A 14,488-nucleotide genomic window follows, 5' to 3' on the forward strand; every position below is an offset into this window, starting at 1 on the left:
GTGCCACATTTCCCTCTGGCTCCCCTCCAGGAGGTGCCCAGGGTCACAGGAAGGGGTTGGCTCCAGGTGTGGTTCCTGTTCCAGGTGTCAGCTGCTGGCTGGGTTTCTGTCCCCAGACCTGGGGCTGGGTGGGCAGGCATGGTGGCTCCCTGTCCTGTGCAGGGTTCCTGGCTGCTCCCCCAGACCACAACCAGCAGGATCACCCCAGGGAGTACCTGAACTCCCCAGCAGTGTGTCCCAGTGTCTCCCATCCTGCCAGGGGTGATACCAGTGGCTCAGGGGTACCTTGAGTCTTGGGCTGAACCCACTGCGTGGCTGGAGCTGGTGAGAGCTGCCCCTGCACCCAGAGAGGAATCTTCCCAGTCCCTCACCTGCTGGATGTGGCTCAGCCCGCCCCGTGCTGGGGGGTTTGAGCTGGGGCAGGGGGAGGCAGGGGAGGGAACAATTTGCTCACATCTCTGAGCAGCACCAGGTGTGTCCCTAAATACAGGAACCCAACAATGCCCCTGCCACTTCTTTGCTCCTGGTCAAAGCCTGTGGGGCACATGGTTGGGAACAGTTTCAAGGTTAATTCTCGTATTTCTACGTCAACGGTGAGAGAAAGCAAAGTCCAGTTCCCTTCCCCGGATCAGGGGGTGCTGGCAGCTCCCTCTGCTCATTTCTCACCTTCTCTGCAGATTGGCCCTGGCTACCAGTGATGGGTGGCCCCTGGGGCCAGCAGATGGGGACTGGGGCATCACCAGGTCAGTCTGCCACAGCCCCGCACCTGGGCCGGTTCGGGCTCTGGGCTGTTCTCATCGCACTTGAGCTCCCACCGGGGCTGGAATCGTGGGGAGCTGTTGGTACCGGGAGGTGAGAGAGGGGCTCTGGGATACGGGAAGGGGGCTGCAGGGAGGGATGAAGGAGGTGGAGAGAGAAGTGGGGGGTGGAGGTTGGTCCCGGGGGACACGAGATGGGTGGCGGGGTCGGTACCGGGACGGCATGGATCCCAGTGCCCTGGTCCGGGCAGGCGCGGGAGGGCGGTGCCGGAGGAGACGCAGCTCGGTCCTGGTGCTGGTGTGCTGGGCTGCGGGCGCGTCCCAGAAGAGCCGTGACCCGGTCCCGGTCCCAAACGGCGAGCTGAAGGCGCGATCCAGAGGAGTGGGAGCTCGGGGCTGGGCGGAGCGGGGCGGGTCCCGGTCCCGGCAGTGCCCTCTCGCCTCCGCTCCGCCCCGCCGCGACCCGCCAGCCCCAGGCCGGTGCTGCCCGCCGGGGTTGCGGGGCCCGGCGGAGGCGACCCTGGGGCCCGGGGAGCTCCCGGCGCGGTGAGTTGGGTCGGTTCCGGCTACCGGGGGCGTGGGCCCGAGTCCTGGCCGGGTGGGCGGCACCCGCGGGGCCTCGCGGCGGGAAAGAGGGATACGGGGGGTTCCGGGACACGGGAAGTCCCGGCACAAAGCATGGGGGGGGGCACTCCGGGCATTGCGGTGATGGGAACAGGGGAGTCCCTCTGGGGCTCCTCTCACCGGTGCTGCCGCTGAGCCCGCTCTGCACACAGGGTGCGAGCCCCCACCCTCAGGGTGACCCCCGGGCCCCGCCGGGAGACCCGCCAGCCCCCCGGAGGATGAAGGCGCTGGTGAGTACCCGCTGGGACGGGGGGATGCGAGGGGCCCCAAGGGACCCCGCCAGCATCGGGGGCCCCGAAATCCTGGCAGGTGCCGGTTTCCGAAGGCAGTACCGAGCCCTGCGTGGGCCGTGGGTGCCTGCAGAAAGCGAGAGAGGCCCCGGGACCCGCTGCCGTTCCCCGGCAGCTCCTCCGAGGAGCTGCTCCTGCCATGAGGCCACCGACATCCAGCAGACGGGGCTGGTGCCCATGCCCCGGTCTGGAGAAACTTCCCCTCTCTGCTTCCAGGTCCGGTTGTTCCTGACTCTGGTGTGCGGGGTGGTGGTGGCTGTGCTCTACATCCTGCTGTGCTCCGGTCCCGGCCCGCCGCCCCGCTGCCAGGCCCCGGGGGAACGGGGCAGCCCCACGGCACCCACGGTCCTCAGCCTCCAGGGGTACAGCCGCGTCCCCAACGGGAAGGTGAGTGGGGATGGGGCAGTGCTGGGGCAGCACGACCCGCCCGTGCCTCAGTTTCCCCTTCCTTAGGGAAGGGTGTGTGGGGCTGCAGCGTGTCAGGCTGCTGCGGGAAGGAAGAAGGAGCCGATGGGTGAGGGTGTGTGTCCACACAGCCCCTGCAGCGAACACTGTGCCACCGCTGCGCCCTTGTCTCCAGCTCGGGGCAGATGCTGGGCTCTCACCTGGGACAGGCCATCGACGGGCAGGACTGTGTCCTGCGCATGAACCACGCCCCCACCGCCGGCTACGAGGAGGATGTGGGGGCACGGACCACCATCCGGGTGGTCTCACACACCAGCGTCCCACTGCTGCTGAGGAACCAGCCCTACTTCTTCCAGCAGTCCCAGGAGAGCCTCTACATCATCTGGGGGCCAGCAAAGAAGATGAACAGGGAGAAGGTGGGCTCGACCTACCAGGCACTGCTGAAAGTGATGGAGAGGTACCCCCACCTGCAGATCTACACCCTGACTGAGAAGAAGATGATGTATTGCGATGATGTCTTCCAGAATGAGACGGGGAAGAACAGGTACCACCAGCTCCCAAGGAGCACCCGTCAGGTCCCGCTGCCATATAGCATGTGCCCCCCAGCTGGGTCAGCAGAATTGTGCTACCTGCTCCAGCACAGCCACGGTGCTTTGCAGGATGAAGTCAGGCTCCTTCCTGAGCACGGGATGGTTCACCATGATCCTGGCCATGGAGCTCTGTGAGCAGATCTATGTCTTCGGGATGGTCAGCGACAGCTACTGCAGGTGCGTGGGGGGCATTGAGGGTGTGCACAAGGTGGTCCGGTGTTTCCCCCCAAGTCCTCCTACCACCCCGTCTCCTCCTACCAGGGAGCAGAACCACTTGAGTGTGCCCTACCACTATTTTGAGAAGGGCAAGCTGGATGAGTGTGGGATGTACCTGCTGCACGAGCGAGTCCGCCGCGGCGGGCACCGCTTCATCACCGAGAAAGCCATCTTCTCCCGCTGGGCCAAGAGGAGGAACATCACCTTCACCCACCCATCCTGGGCAGGTGAGTAGGGTGCCAGCCATGAGGCAAGGTGATGAGGATCCTAGCAGCAGGAGAGGGCTCATCCTGCAGTGACACAGCTCTGCTCTGCCAGTGCCACGGTTGAAAGGATTTTCTGAGCCCTAGAGCAGGGAGTCTCCGTCTCTGCAGTGACAGGGATGGTTCTCCCAGCTGGTGGATGGGCTGGGACCCCTCATGTCAGTGCATGGGGGGCATGAACTGGACCCACAAAGCCCCATCAGCTCCAAACACCTGCCCAGGTGGACCCAGGGTGACCATGAATGTTTTCTGCCTGCTCTACTGGAATGAGTATTTAATGCAGGATTAAGGATTCGGCTGCTAGGCTGCAGTGCAAAATGGGGTGAGAGAGCATGGGGCCCAACAGGACCACGAGCTGGTGTCTCTCCCAGGTCTCAGCTCCCTGAGACCCAGCACTAGGTGTGTGGTACAGGGAGCCTGCTCCAGGCTCCCTCATCCTGTTGCCTTCTGCTGCTTCACCAGGGGCTTGCAGTTGCCTTGTCACAAGTGCCCTTGGATTCAGACCAAAGCTAACGTGGCCATTAAAAGGGTTTTTAAATTGGTGGTGTCCCGTGCTGTGCTTCTTCTGGCTGTGGGACATGGGTACAGTGGGTCAAGGGACAGCAGCTGGTTGTCCTGTTCCCCTGCCAGGCTATAAATAAGAAATGGACATGAGGAGGGGATAGAGCTGAGGCTGAACGTGGAGGAGGGTGCTGAAAGGCTGCAGTCGAGATTATTTGGGAACTGGCAGCAGCACCTCCACAGGATGGCTGCTGGCCCGGTATTGATTTTATGCTGTCTCCAGGGTGATCTTCAGAGGGCTCAGTGCTGCCGGGCTGCAGGACAGCAGACAGCTCCCTTGTCCCTGGAGAGATGGGGCACAGCCCAGGCACATGTGTGGCCCTGAGCCCAGCTGCACGAAGTTGCTGCAGCAGCTCCATAAACCCCTGGCAGATGGGTTGGTGTTGGGGTGGGCCTGGGAGTGTTTGGGCAAGCCGAAGGGGCAAACGGAGCCCCATTTGCTGACATTTCAGCTGAGCCCGTGTGCTGGGGTCAAGGGAGGAGCAAGCTGCCTGGCACCTCGGGATGCTGCCAGCTCAGCTTCCTGCAGAGCCCGCGGAGCTCTTTTTTGGGTCTCCCACAGCCCCACGCAGGGAAGGGCATCACCAGCCACGGCGGAGCTAAATTCTCTGGACAGGCCGCCGCTGCGGGGATGCAGGTGGAGCCACCTTTTCGCCCCTCGAAATCCCCCAGCGAGGGGCCCTGGGTCTTGGGGGAGGCGGCGGTAGCGGCATCCCAGCAATGTGGCCCTGCGCCCGGCAGCGGGTCAGGCTCCAGCGGCTGCTCCCGACACCGGCCGGCTGCGCTGCCGCCCCTAAACCATCTCCTCAGCTCATTCTCATCGGTGCCCCCGGGGTTGGGACCGGCCAACCCCTCCCCAGCCCCCTCCGCAGGGGCAAACCCGGCGGGTACCGGTGCGGGCGGCACTAGGACCCCGCGGCTCTCCCTGGCGGCGCGCGGCTCCCGGGGCTCCGTGCGCGCGCGGCACCGGGCCCGGCGGCATCGCGGAGCATCGCGGAGCATCGCGGAGCGGTCGGTACACCCATCATATCCCATCCCAGCCCGTTTAGCCGGTGCCGGGGGCAGAACGGTGCCGTGGCCGGGCGGAGGAACGGCCCCTGCCCCGCCGCTCCGGTGCACGGTGGAATGGGGAGGCGGGGACGGGGACGGGGGGAGTCCGGGGGGAGCTGGGCACCAGGAATGGACCGGGCTCGGCCTGCCGGCTGCTTTAAAGCGGGGCTTCTGGGGAGGGCTGGTGCTGGAGGGGGGGACTGCATCCCGGGGAGCAGAGGGGGCTGTATGCTGGGAGCAGCGGGGTCTGCACGCCGGGGAGGGCGGGGGCTGCACCCCGGGAGAGGGGGGAGCAGGGGGTTGCATGCCGGGGTGAGGGAAAATTTGGACGTAGGAGTGGAAGATTTTCACCCCGGGAGGGCTGAGGGAGGATTTTCACTTCCCGGGCTGCGGGAGGGTTTTGCATCCGGGGCTGGAGGGGGGGGGGGGACGCACCGATGCATGGGGACGCCACGGGCTTTGCACCCCCGCGGTGCACGGAGGGGGGGAGCGGGTCTGGATCAGTCCTTCCCCGGCGGTGCAGCGATGTGACCCCCGGCGTGCAGCCATGGCCGTGCTGGCCGGAGGGGTCTGGCAGCCCCCCGCAGCCTGCGGGGTGGAGGAGGAGATGACGGACCCCCCCCGCCCATTGCTGCAGATGAGAGCCCCCCGCCCAGGTAAGGCCCGAAGGGGTCCCCGCTGTGGTGTCACCTACAGCCTGAGCACTATGGGGTGCAGAGGGGGGTGCAGGAGCAGGGGTGCTGGTGCTGGTCCCCAGCCTGTGCAAGGCGAGACCCCTTTGTACCCTCAGACCAGGGCTCCAGGGACAGGCTGGCACCTTCCTGGGCTGAGAGCCCCTCGGGGTCACTGCCCCCTTCCATGGGTTGCTGCGTAATTTTCCATCCCGGCTCCTCCCAGGGCAATTAGTGAAGAGGATTCAATATTTATTTATTTTTAATTTCCAATTGCTCTGAGTACTTCAGGAGCAGCCTTGACTCACTAATGAGGACTCAGTCCATCTCTGCCAGCCTGGGGGAGTGGGTGTCAGAGCAGGTACCCCCAGGTACACCCTTGCATGCCTCAGCCCCGGGGCTGGGGAGGCCCCTCCCAGCTCCAGCTGGATTTGAGCTCATATGTGAGCTGAGTTATGCAGGTCTCAGTTCCTCTCTCCCCAGTCTGAGCTGGTTGTTTTAATGGGATTTCACTGTGTGAACGGCATGTTTATCCTGTAGGTCTGAGCAGCTTCAGCCCCTCTGGCAGGGGATAATCCCTCCTGGGATCACAGCCCAACGTGGAGATCTCCCTGGCCTGAGCCACACTCGGGTTTGGCTCCTTGGCCCTGCAGAGCTCACTCAGACTCTACCCGTGGCATTTCCCTTTCCTGCATCAGTGCTGGGGGCTTGTCCTCCCCTTGGAAGGGGGACTCGGGGGTCCAACTGGGTGCAGGGCTCTGCTCCAGCACGGCTGACCCAGGCTGCCCGGTGGGTCACCCCGTGGGGACCCTCTCCCAGAGCACGGTGGTGAGGGGCTGGCACTGGGGTGACTTTGTGCCTTGCAGGTGCTCGCAGGACGCTGGGGCTGGCGCAGAGACATGAGTGGCAGCACGGTGAGTGCTGGGGCACAGCTGGGGACAGGAGGCACCTCCCTGGGGACACCCGCTGGAGGTGCTGCCAGGAGCAGGGGCAGGATGCTGATGCTCTCCCCCCTGCCCACAGAGCCAGCGTGCCGCCGCCCTGGGGGTCCTCTTTGCCTTGATCATGTTGCTGATCATCTACAGCTCTGGCAGCGGGAGCGAGGTTTTCCCCTACAGCCGCCTGCGGGGCAGAGCCCGCCGGCCCCCTGACCTCAAGAAGTGGGGGGTGAAAAACGGGTACCTGCCCGTCTGCGGCAATAAGGTAAGAGCTGGGGAGTGGGTGTGGGATCTGGGCCCTCTGCTGATACCCAGAGAAATTGTCCCTTCTGGTGGGACTGTGACTCTCGAGGAGACGGTGATGCCTTGTTCCCTGTCCCAGCTTCATCCCTCCCTGCTGGGTGGTGGTGACACCAAAAGTCACCTGCTTATGATGCTTGTCATCACCAGACCCTGACTGCCCGCTGCCACCAGTGCGTCATTGTCACCAGCTCCAGCCACCTCCTGGGCACCCGCCTGGGCACAACCATTGATGGGGCTGAGTGCACCATCCGCATGAATGACGCTCCCACCACTGGCTACGACACTGATGTGGGCAACAAGACCAGCTTCCGTGTGGTGGCCCACTCCAGCCTCTACCGCGTCCTCAAGCGGCCCCAGGAATTTGTCAACAAGACCCCGGAGACCATCTTCATCTTCTGGGGGCCACCTGCCAAGATGCAGAAGGGCCTCCTGAAGATCATCCAACGTGTCAGTGCCTCCTTCCCCAACATGACAGCCTATGTTGTCTCCCCTGGCCGCATGAAGCAGTTTGATGACCTGTTTCGGGGAGAGACAGGGAAGGACAGGTACCTTAGAGCCACCTCCTGCACCACTTCCCCTCCTTTTCCAGGTCCCTGGGGAAGAGCTGGCTCTTGGGGCTGCTTCCTGGCTGTGGCGTCAGGATGGGGGTTCCTGGGGCGGGTTGGGGACCATAGAGGGTGTCCATCACCCAGCACCTCGTCTCCATTTCTCCTCCCCAGGGAGAAGTCGCGCTCATGGCTCAGCACTGGCTGGTTCACCATGGTGATCGCGGTGGAGCTCTGCGACACCGTCCACGTCTACGGCATGGTACCACCCAACTACTGCAGGTAAGGAAACCCCCAAGCCCCTACCTCAGCTCCCCAGCCTCACCCTGGCGCTCACCTCATCTCCCCACCCTGCAGCCTCCGTCCCCCACCCCGCCGCCTGCCCTACCACTACTACGAGCCGAAGGGCCCCGATGAGTGCACCACCTACGTCCACAACGAGCGGAGCCGCAAGGGCAACCACCATCGCTTCATCACCGAGAAGAGGGTCTTTGCCACCTGGGCTGGCCTCTACAACATCACCTTCTCCCACCCCAGCTGGCCCTAGGGGCTGCCCACAGCCCTCCTCAGAACTGGGGGAGATGAGGGTCTTCTCCATCCCCCCCAAGGAGTGGGGACAAGCAGGTGCCTCCCCTGAGGCCACCGCCATTGTGTGCAGTGGCTCCTCCTAGGGTTTTGAGCTGGTTTTTTTAGGGGGGCAAGTGGTGAAGGCAAGGTTTGGGGGTCCCCCCCCTATGGGTGGGAGGTGTGGGGGTGTGGTCCTGCCTGATCCAGGCATCTTGCATCCCCTGCAGATGCACAAGGATGCTGGGTCCCTCAGTTTGGTTTGGGGTCACATCACTTCTGGGGCCACTGCAGAGACTGTTACCCCCCCCATCCTCTGAGTGTGTGCCTCCCCTCTTTCTTGGGGCTCAGCCCCCTGTCATCCCCAGCACCCCAATCGCAGCCCATGGGCATCCTTCCCTCAGCAGATCCCCCCCAGTTTTCAGTGGGACCCCATGTGGGTGACACTGCTACCCTCAGTGTCCGAAACCACCCGTCTCTTCCTGATGTCACTGCGCCCCACACTGCCAAAACCTTTTCTAACTGAGTGATGGGATTTTAGGGGGGCTTTCAGGGCTTTTTTTTTTTTCCCCTCCCTGCTTCTGGTGCCAGGGTTTGTATTTGAATTTCATTTCAAGCTGAAGGAACAAGATGCTCCTTAGCAGTAATGAAGGGACCAGCAGCAGCCCGTGGCTGGGTCTCATAATTTATTAATTGCTTATAAAGTATTTAAAAGTGGGCACATAGCAGGGGGGGGGGCAGCAGTGCCCCTTGGTGCCCTCCAGCCATGAGGAAGGGGTGTATTTTGTTATTAATTTCTCATCAGTGGAGAGGCGGGTTTGGGGAAAATAGCTAAATACGGCGTGTTTGAGTGCTGAGCTCTGGTAGGACTCTGTGCCTCAGTTTCCCTCCAGCCAGTCCCCATTGCAAGGTGGGCTCTGGGGGACTCAGTGCTGAGTGAAGCTGTGGGGCACCTGCATTTTGTAATGGTTTGTACAGGAATAAATATTGCTGCAGTCTGTTGCCTTGGGCCCTGGCTCCAGGATGGGTTTTTGAGTGCTGGGTGATGCATGCTGGGGGTGTCATCAGAGAGGGGCTCAGGACCCCCACCCCACAGCAGTGCTGGCCGTGGGTGTTTGGGAGGATTCAGGAAAGGGACTGCTGTGTCCAGGTGGGACCTGTGTCCAGCAGCCAGATGACCATGGCCCTGAGCCACCCCCCTCAGTGCCTGCTGAGACTTCCCCAACTCACGACACCCTTAGGCAGCTGCCCTGGGCTGGCAGGGCCTTGGGACGCTGCCTGCACCCATGCAGGAGGAGGAGGAAAGGCAGGTAAGGCCACTGCACCCCCGGGGCTTTGTCCTGGAGGAGGGGGGGAATACCAGGGTGGATGGGGACAGAGATGAGGACAGCGGTGCCCTGCGAGGGGCTGCGGTCAGATGCGCGGGATGGAGCGCCGGGGCTGTCTCAAGGTCCCCCAACGTGGGGGGGTGCGGGCTGCCTCCGCGCAGAGGGGGAAACTGAGGCACGGGGGTGGGGGGGGGTCCCGCATCCCACGGCCGAGCGGGGGTTAACCGCATCCCATAGCCCATCCCACCCTTCCGGACCGGCAGAGGGGACGGTGCCCCCCTACTCCCTCTGCCCGTCCCTGCCCGTCCCTGCCCGTCGGGCGGCAGCAGCCCCGCTCCCGGCATGCAGCGCGCCGCAGCCATCTCTATATAGCGGTAAAAATAGCCGGGCAGGACAGCAGGCAGTGCCCGCGCTGCCCGGCCCGGCCCCGGCACACAGGTCAGTGTGTCTGTGTGTCTGTATCTGTGTGTGTGTGTGTGTGTGTGTGTGTGTGTGGGTGTGTGGGTGTGTCCCGCCCCGGGGTACCGGTACCGCGGCCGCGTTTCGCCGTGGGGGTCGGGTCAAGGTCGGTCGCGACGGCACCGGCGATTGGGAGAGGGTTGTGGGGGAGGTATCGTGGGGAGGGGTCTGTGCCTCCGGAGGGGCTGGCAGCGCCGGCTGGGGACGGGGACATTGCAGGGGGCCGTGGGGGATATGGCACAGGGTGCTGGAGTCTTTGCGTGGGCATTTGTGGGCTTGCAGGGGATGCTGAGGGGATTGCAGGGGTGTTGGGGCTTGCAGGGTGCTGGAGTCATTGCATGGGTGTTGGGGGTTTGGCTGAGGGGCTTGCGAGAGGTGATGGGGGTCCCGGAATGGGTGCTAGAGCCATTGCTTGGGTGCTTGAGGGACTTGTAGGGGGTGCTGGGGGTGTTGGAGCAGCCCAGTCCTGGCCCTGGGGTCCCAACAGGGGTGGCAGATGGATGATAGGGTGCTGATAGGTTGGGGGGGGGCTGAGTGTGGGGTGAGGTTGGTGGGAGCACCCCAGGGTGCATTCTGTGCTGTCTTTTATTGATGTGTCCCAACCCCTCTGCACCCCCCCATCCAGCCCCCTCCCCACCCCCATCCCACTGGGCTCCCTGGCCAGCACCCCCTCCCCAACTTGGGACTGGGCACCTCTGCATTACCCTTACCCCCCACCCATGGGCCCTGAGCCCACACTGAGGGGCCAGGGCTGCCCCCAGCCCCCCATGTCCCCTCTGAGGTCAGTGCCAGAAGTCCTGGAACTGTGAGCACCGCTCCCCACGATTGGAGACCTCAGGAGGATCCTGTACCCCCCCAGATCCCTCAGGGACCATCCCAGGGGTTTGGGCCCCCCAGCATGGGTGGGATGTGACCCGGTGCGGGTGTTAGGTCTGTGCATGGCCTCTGCCCTTTCCCAGCTGTAATATGACCTGGCTGGTGGCTGCGGCTCCTCTGGCCACGAGCCCCATCCAGCCGGTCTGGGGTGACATGCTGTCACCAAGCTGGTCGGGTGCTGCAGGGCTGCGTGTGGGCAGGCAAGATGGCCAAAATCCCCCTGGGATGAGGAGGGGGTCAATGGGGAGCTGCTGGTCTCTTCCCCACACACACACCTTAAGCCACTTCCAAAAAATCCCATTCTGTGGGGAGCCTGGGGGACTACGGGGTGTCCTGGTGACACCCATCAGCTCACACCAGCTTCCGGCTGCCAGGCTGCACCCCGGGGACAGGGATGTGGTCAGGGCAGGGAGTTGGTAACGTCACCACACGTCACCAGGCATGGGGAAGCCCTGGTCAAAGCCGGATGGGGCGGGTGGCTGCTGAGAGGCAGGTAGGCGTGATGGCCCTGGGAGCAGAGGCCGTCAGCTCCCTGTGTTTGGGACCAGGCTTGGCCATGGATCTGGGTGCTAAAACAGCAGGGAAGGGAGAGCTGTCATCTCCATGGACCTCGGCCTTAGGGACCTGCATGTCCCTGCAGTGCTGAGTTTTTCATCCTGCTCTTCCCTCACAGCCTGAGGTGTTCCTGTGCCTTGACTGTGACAGCATGTCGACAGGTGAGTGCCCCGGGACCCCTGCACCCAGACCCCTGCATCCATCTGCTTTGCACCCACATTTTGCAGCCTCTTTGCAACCATCCCCTCGGTCCCCTTCTGCGTCCATCCCCCTGCCTCCCCTGCGTCCATCCCCCTGCCTCCCCTACGTCCATCCCCCTGCCTCCCCTGCATCCATCTTCCTTACAACCCCATCCCCCCTACACCCATCCCCCTTACTCACATCCCCTCCACCCTCCTTGCACCCATCTCTCCCCTCCATCCCCTCCTTATCTCCTCCCCTCTCCCCATCCCTGCATCCCCCATGTCCCCCTGGTCCCTCCCTCTTGGCTCTGTCCCCAACCCTGGGGCTGGGCAGGTGCTGGAGGAGCTGAAATTTCATCCGTCTGTAATCAGGAGATGGGCAGGCAGCCCTGGGGTGTCTCGACTTTATTTTTAGCTCTGCCTCCCCCCGCAGTGTCCCCCCCAACCTTGTCTCCCTGCCATGGCTGGGGGTGGCAAGGGACCCTGTGTCCCGTTGTCAGGGACAGGGCAGTTAGTGCCACCTGCAGGTTGGCCACCAGGACGCGGGGCCAGTGTGGGGTTCAGGGACTGCTTATGGGTCACAGCAGGAGCTCGAGGTGGCCGTCCCAAGCTGAGCCTGCTGCAGCCCCCCCGTGACCTCACCGAGCCAGACGGTGGAACCATGGACAATGACCAGCTCTGGGACACCAGGTGGCAGTGGGATTCCAGCCCCATGGCCCCCGTGCCATGGGGTCTTTGTGCCCAGACGTGTCCACCATCCCAACCTGCCCAAGTGACAAGGATGAGGGGGACATGTTGCTGCTTCCTGCTTTGCCTTTATCCCTCGTGGGTGGATTGCCTCCATCCCTGGGGACACCCACCATTTATTTTGTGCTTTCTGGCTTTGGGTAATGATTTGTTTTCTTTCTCCCAGAAAAACTCAAGCAGCACAAAATCATCTTTGTGGTGGGTAAGTTGATGAATGGGTCCCACCACTAGTGGGGTCAAGGCCACAGTGCAGCCCCAAAACCCCCCGTATCCAGGGTTGGGGCTGTGGGGACCTGCTGGTGCCTAAGGCTGGGGATTTGGGAATGGGGGCTGTGGAACTTCAGCTGTCCCCAGGGTCTGTGCTGGCTGTGGCTCCAGCCTGGCTCCTCAAGGCCATGGTGGGGTGGGCTGGGAGGGCACCTCTGGGCATGTGAGGGGTGGCATGAGAGTAAACACTGTAAACCCAGTGATGTCCTGAGTGCTGATGGGGTCATGATATCCTGGGTGTCATTGAGACAGTCATGTCCAGGTGCCCTGGGTGTCATCAGAGTGGTGGTGCCTGCATGCCAATTGCCAATAGTCCATGCCACCCACAAGGACCTGGCATACCCCAGCCCACCCTAGGAGCAGCAATTCCCATCCTTCTGTGCTGGGCTTGGGGACACCATCCCCCATCCCACTGGGCTCTGGGAACTCCTGTGCTGCTGCTTCCAGGTCCCCCTTAAGTTTCTTACCTTTGCCCTGGGGCACGTGTGGCCCTGGTGACTTGCAGGTGGCCCTGGCTCGGGGAAGGGTACCCAGTGTGAGAAGATTGTGCAGAAATATGGCTACACCCACCTCTCCACGGGGGACCTGCTGCGGGCTGAGGTCAGCTCGGGCTCAGAGCGGGGCAAGAAGCTGCAGGCCATCATGGAGAAGGGCGAGCTGGTGCCCCTGGTGAGTCCACGTGGGCTCATGGCACAGTGGGGCATGCAGGCAGGGGTGGCTGAGGGGACACCAGATACCATGGTGGTGGTTGGCACATGGACAGGGGACACCTCCATCCCTGCCACTCCAGGAGAAGTTGCAGCAGGGATCAGGGGTGCAGGGTGGGGGGCACGTTGTCCCATGTCATCCCTGGCAGCTGTGTCCCCCCCTCCCCAGGACACGGTGCTGGACATGCTGCGGGACGCCATGGTGGCCAAAGCAGATGTGTCCAAGGGCTTCCTCATCGACGGCTACCCCCGTGAGGTGAAACAGGGAGAGGAGTTTGAGAAGAAGGTGAGGTCCCGTGCCATGTCGTGCAACCCACCATCCAGCAGCAGCCCAGCCCAGCCTCCCCATCCGGGTGAAGATTCCATCCCATCAGAGTCTAAACTGGGCCCCATCCCAGCCAGCAGGTCCTGCTGCCTTGGGGACAGCTTTCATCCAGGGTGTGGTGGTGGGAACATCTCTTCAGGGTGTCCTTGGACTGCCAGGATGACCACGGTGCCAGTCTGATGGTGGTGGCAGAACCAGGGCTTGGCCATGTTGTCACTTTGCCCAGCAGTGTCCTGATGTCCCCCGGATCCAAATGGAGGGAGGCGGAGGATGGCATGGGGACATCTGTGACTCTGATGTCCACAGCCATTATCTCCCCACACCAAACCATGCCCGTGGTGTCCTGGCGTGGTGACGACCATGTCCCCTCTGCCCACAGATTGCCCCCCCCACGCTGCTCCTCTATGTGGACGCGGGGAAGGAGACGATGGTCAAGCGGCTGCTGAAGCGAGGAGAGACCAGCGGGAGGGTGGATGACAACGAGGAGACCATCAAGAAGCGTTTGGAGACCTACTACAAGGCCACCGAGCCCGTCATTGCCTTCTACAAGAGCAGAGGAATCGTCCGCCAGGTAAGCAGGGATGTGTCCAATGCTGGCACCTTCCGTCCCCACCACTCAAGGCACGTGTGGTCCCAGGAGAGGAGAAGCGTTGGATGGGGATGATGAGGGAAGGGGAAAAAACACAACTGTAGCTTGTTTGGGGTGGGCTCAACTCCTTGGAGCCAGCTGACCCCTCCCAACACAAGAGACCCCCTCCAAGGATGGCCCCGCACCCTTTTGCCCTAAATTGGCTCCAATCTCTCCACTTGTGGCCAAAATCCATCCCTGGAAGAGCTCCCGGGGATGGCGTGACCCTCCCCCTGTGCCCCCCGCTAACCCCTCTGCACCCAGCTCAACGCCGAGGGCTCCGTGGAGGAGGTTTTCCAGCAGGTCTGCTCCCACCTCGACACTCTGTAGCCGACCCCCAGCCCCACTCCCCCCTCAGCACTCGGGCAGAGACAGCGGAAGCGGCTTTATCCTGTTTTCGTGGTCGGAGCCGTGCGGAGGAAATTTCAAGGACATTGTGTTTGGCTCTTTCCCGTCTCTCCCCAGTAAAGTTCACTTTAATGAGCCCAGACTTTATCTTTTTCTTCGGTCGCAGGAAATGAGTTTTTCTTTCCAGAGATTTCTTTTTTTTTTTTTCTCCTCCCCCCGCCCCCCCTCTCCCTTCTTGTCCCGTCCCGTCCCCCCCCCCCAGTGCCTCTGGAGCTGATTAAGGGCAGG

At 62.9% G+C, this 14,488-nt stretch overlaps 3 protein-coding genes across 12 annotated transcripts; all 3 read left to right on the forward strand.

The window, feature by feature from the left end:
* Positions 1 to 630: 630 nt before the first annotated feature.
* ST6GALNAC4 (ST6 N-acetylgalactosaminide alpha-2,6-sialyltransferase 4) lies at positions 631 to 8,787 on the forward strand. Of its 6 annotated transcripts, none has more exons than XM_030461038.1 (13): positions 631 to 852; positions 1,535 to 1,612; positions 1,889 to 2,059; positions 2,209 to 2,621; positions 2,737 to 2,844; positions 2,929 to 3,110; positions 4,160 to 4,718; positions 5,281 to 5,413; positions 6,295 to 6,342; positions 6,452 to 6,631; positions 6,817 to 7,214; positions 7,389 to 7,496; positions 7,572 to 8,787. In XM_030461038.1, exons 2-8 carry the CDS (start codon positions 1,601 to 1,603, stop codon positions 5,366 to 5,368), a joined length of 1,533 nt encoding a protein of 510 aa, XP_030316898.1. In that variant the 5' UTR covers positions 631 to 852; positions 1,535 to 1,600; the 3' UTR covers positions 5,369 to 5,413; positions 6,295 to 6,342; positions 6,452 to 6,631; positions 6,817 to 7,214; positions 7,389 to 7,496; positions 7,572 to 8,787. The 6 variants fall into 6 exon arrangements, with proteins under 6 accessions (XP_030316898.1, XP_030316899.1, XP_030316897.1 ...); XM_030461039.1 differs by lacking the exon at positions 631 to 852 and adding an exon at positions 1,241 to 1,304 and having other exon boundaries at positions 5,969 to 6,342; XM_030461037.1 differs by lacking the exon at positions 631 to 852 and adding an exon at positions 1,241 to 1,304.
* ST6GALNAC6 (ST6 N-acetylgalactosaminide alpha-2,6-sialyltransferase 6) lies at positions 4,660 to 8,787 on the forward strand. 3 transcript variants are annotated; one of them, XM_030461045.1, is made up of 7 exons: positions 4,660 to 4,718; positions 5,281 to 5,413; positions 6,295 to 6,342; positions 6,452 to 6,631; positions 6,817 to 7,214; positions 7,389 to 7,496; positions 7,572 to 8,787. In XM_030461045.1, the coding sequence occupies exons 3-7, from the start codon at positions 6,328 to 6,330 to the stop codon at positions 7,759 to 7,761; spliced, it is 891 nt and encodes a 296-aa protein (XP_030316905.1). In that variant the 5' UTR covers positions 4,660 to 4,718; positions 5,281 to 5,413; positions 6,295 to 6,327; the 3' UTR covers positions 7,762 to 8,787. The 3 variants fall into 3 exon arrangements, with proteins under 3 accessions (XP_030316905.1, XP_030316908.1, XP_030316906.1); XM_030461048.1 differs by having other exon boundaries at positions 4,668 to 4,718; positions 5,969 to 6,342; XM_030461046.1 differs by lacking the exon at positions 4,660 to 4,718 and having other exon boundaries at positions 5,176 to 5,413.
* Positions 8,788 to 9,446: 659 nt separating this feature from the next.
* Positions 9,447 to 14,340, forward strand: AK1 (adenylate kinase 1). 3 transcript variants are annotated; one of them, XM_030461049.1, is made up of 7 exons: positions 9,447 to 9,544; positions 11,115 to 11,157; positions 12,092 to 12,127; positions 12,698 to 12,861; positions 13,069 to 13,185; positions 13,604 to 13,795; positions 14,117 to 14,340. In XM_030461049.1, the coding sequence occupies exons 2-7, from the start codon at positions 11,148 to 11,150 to the stop codon at positions 14,180 to 14,182; spliced, it is 585 nt and encodes a 194-aa protein (XP_030316909.1). In that variant the 5' UTR covers positions 9,447 to 9,544; positions 11,115 to 11,147; the 3' UTR covers positions 14,183 to 14,340. The 3 variants fall into 3 exon arrangements, with proteins under 3 accessions (XP_030316909.1, XP_030316910.1, XP_030316911.1); XM_030461050.1 differs by lacking the exon at positions 9,447 to 9,544 and adding an exon at positions 9,646 to 9,671; XM_030461051.1 differs by lacking the exon at positions 9,447 to 9,544 and adding an exon at positions 10,893 to 10,934.
* The last annotated feature ends 148 nt before the right edge of the window (positions 14,341 to 14,488 follow it).

This window comes from Calypte anna, chromosome 17 (genome assembly GCF_003957555.1).
Source record: "Calypte anna isolate BGI_N300 chromosome 17, bCalAnn1_v1.p, whole genome shotgun sequence".
In the NCBI taxonomy this organism is placed as follows: Eukaryota; Metazoa; Chordata; class Aves; order Apodiformes; family Trochilidae; genus Calypte; species Calypte anna.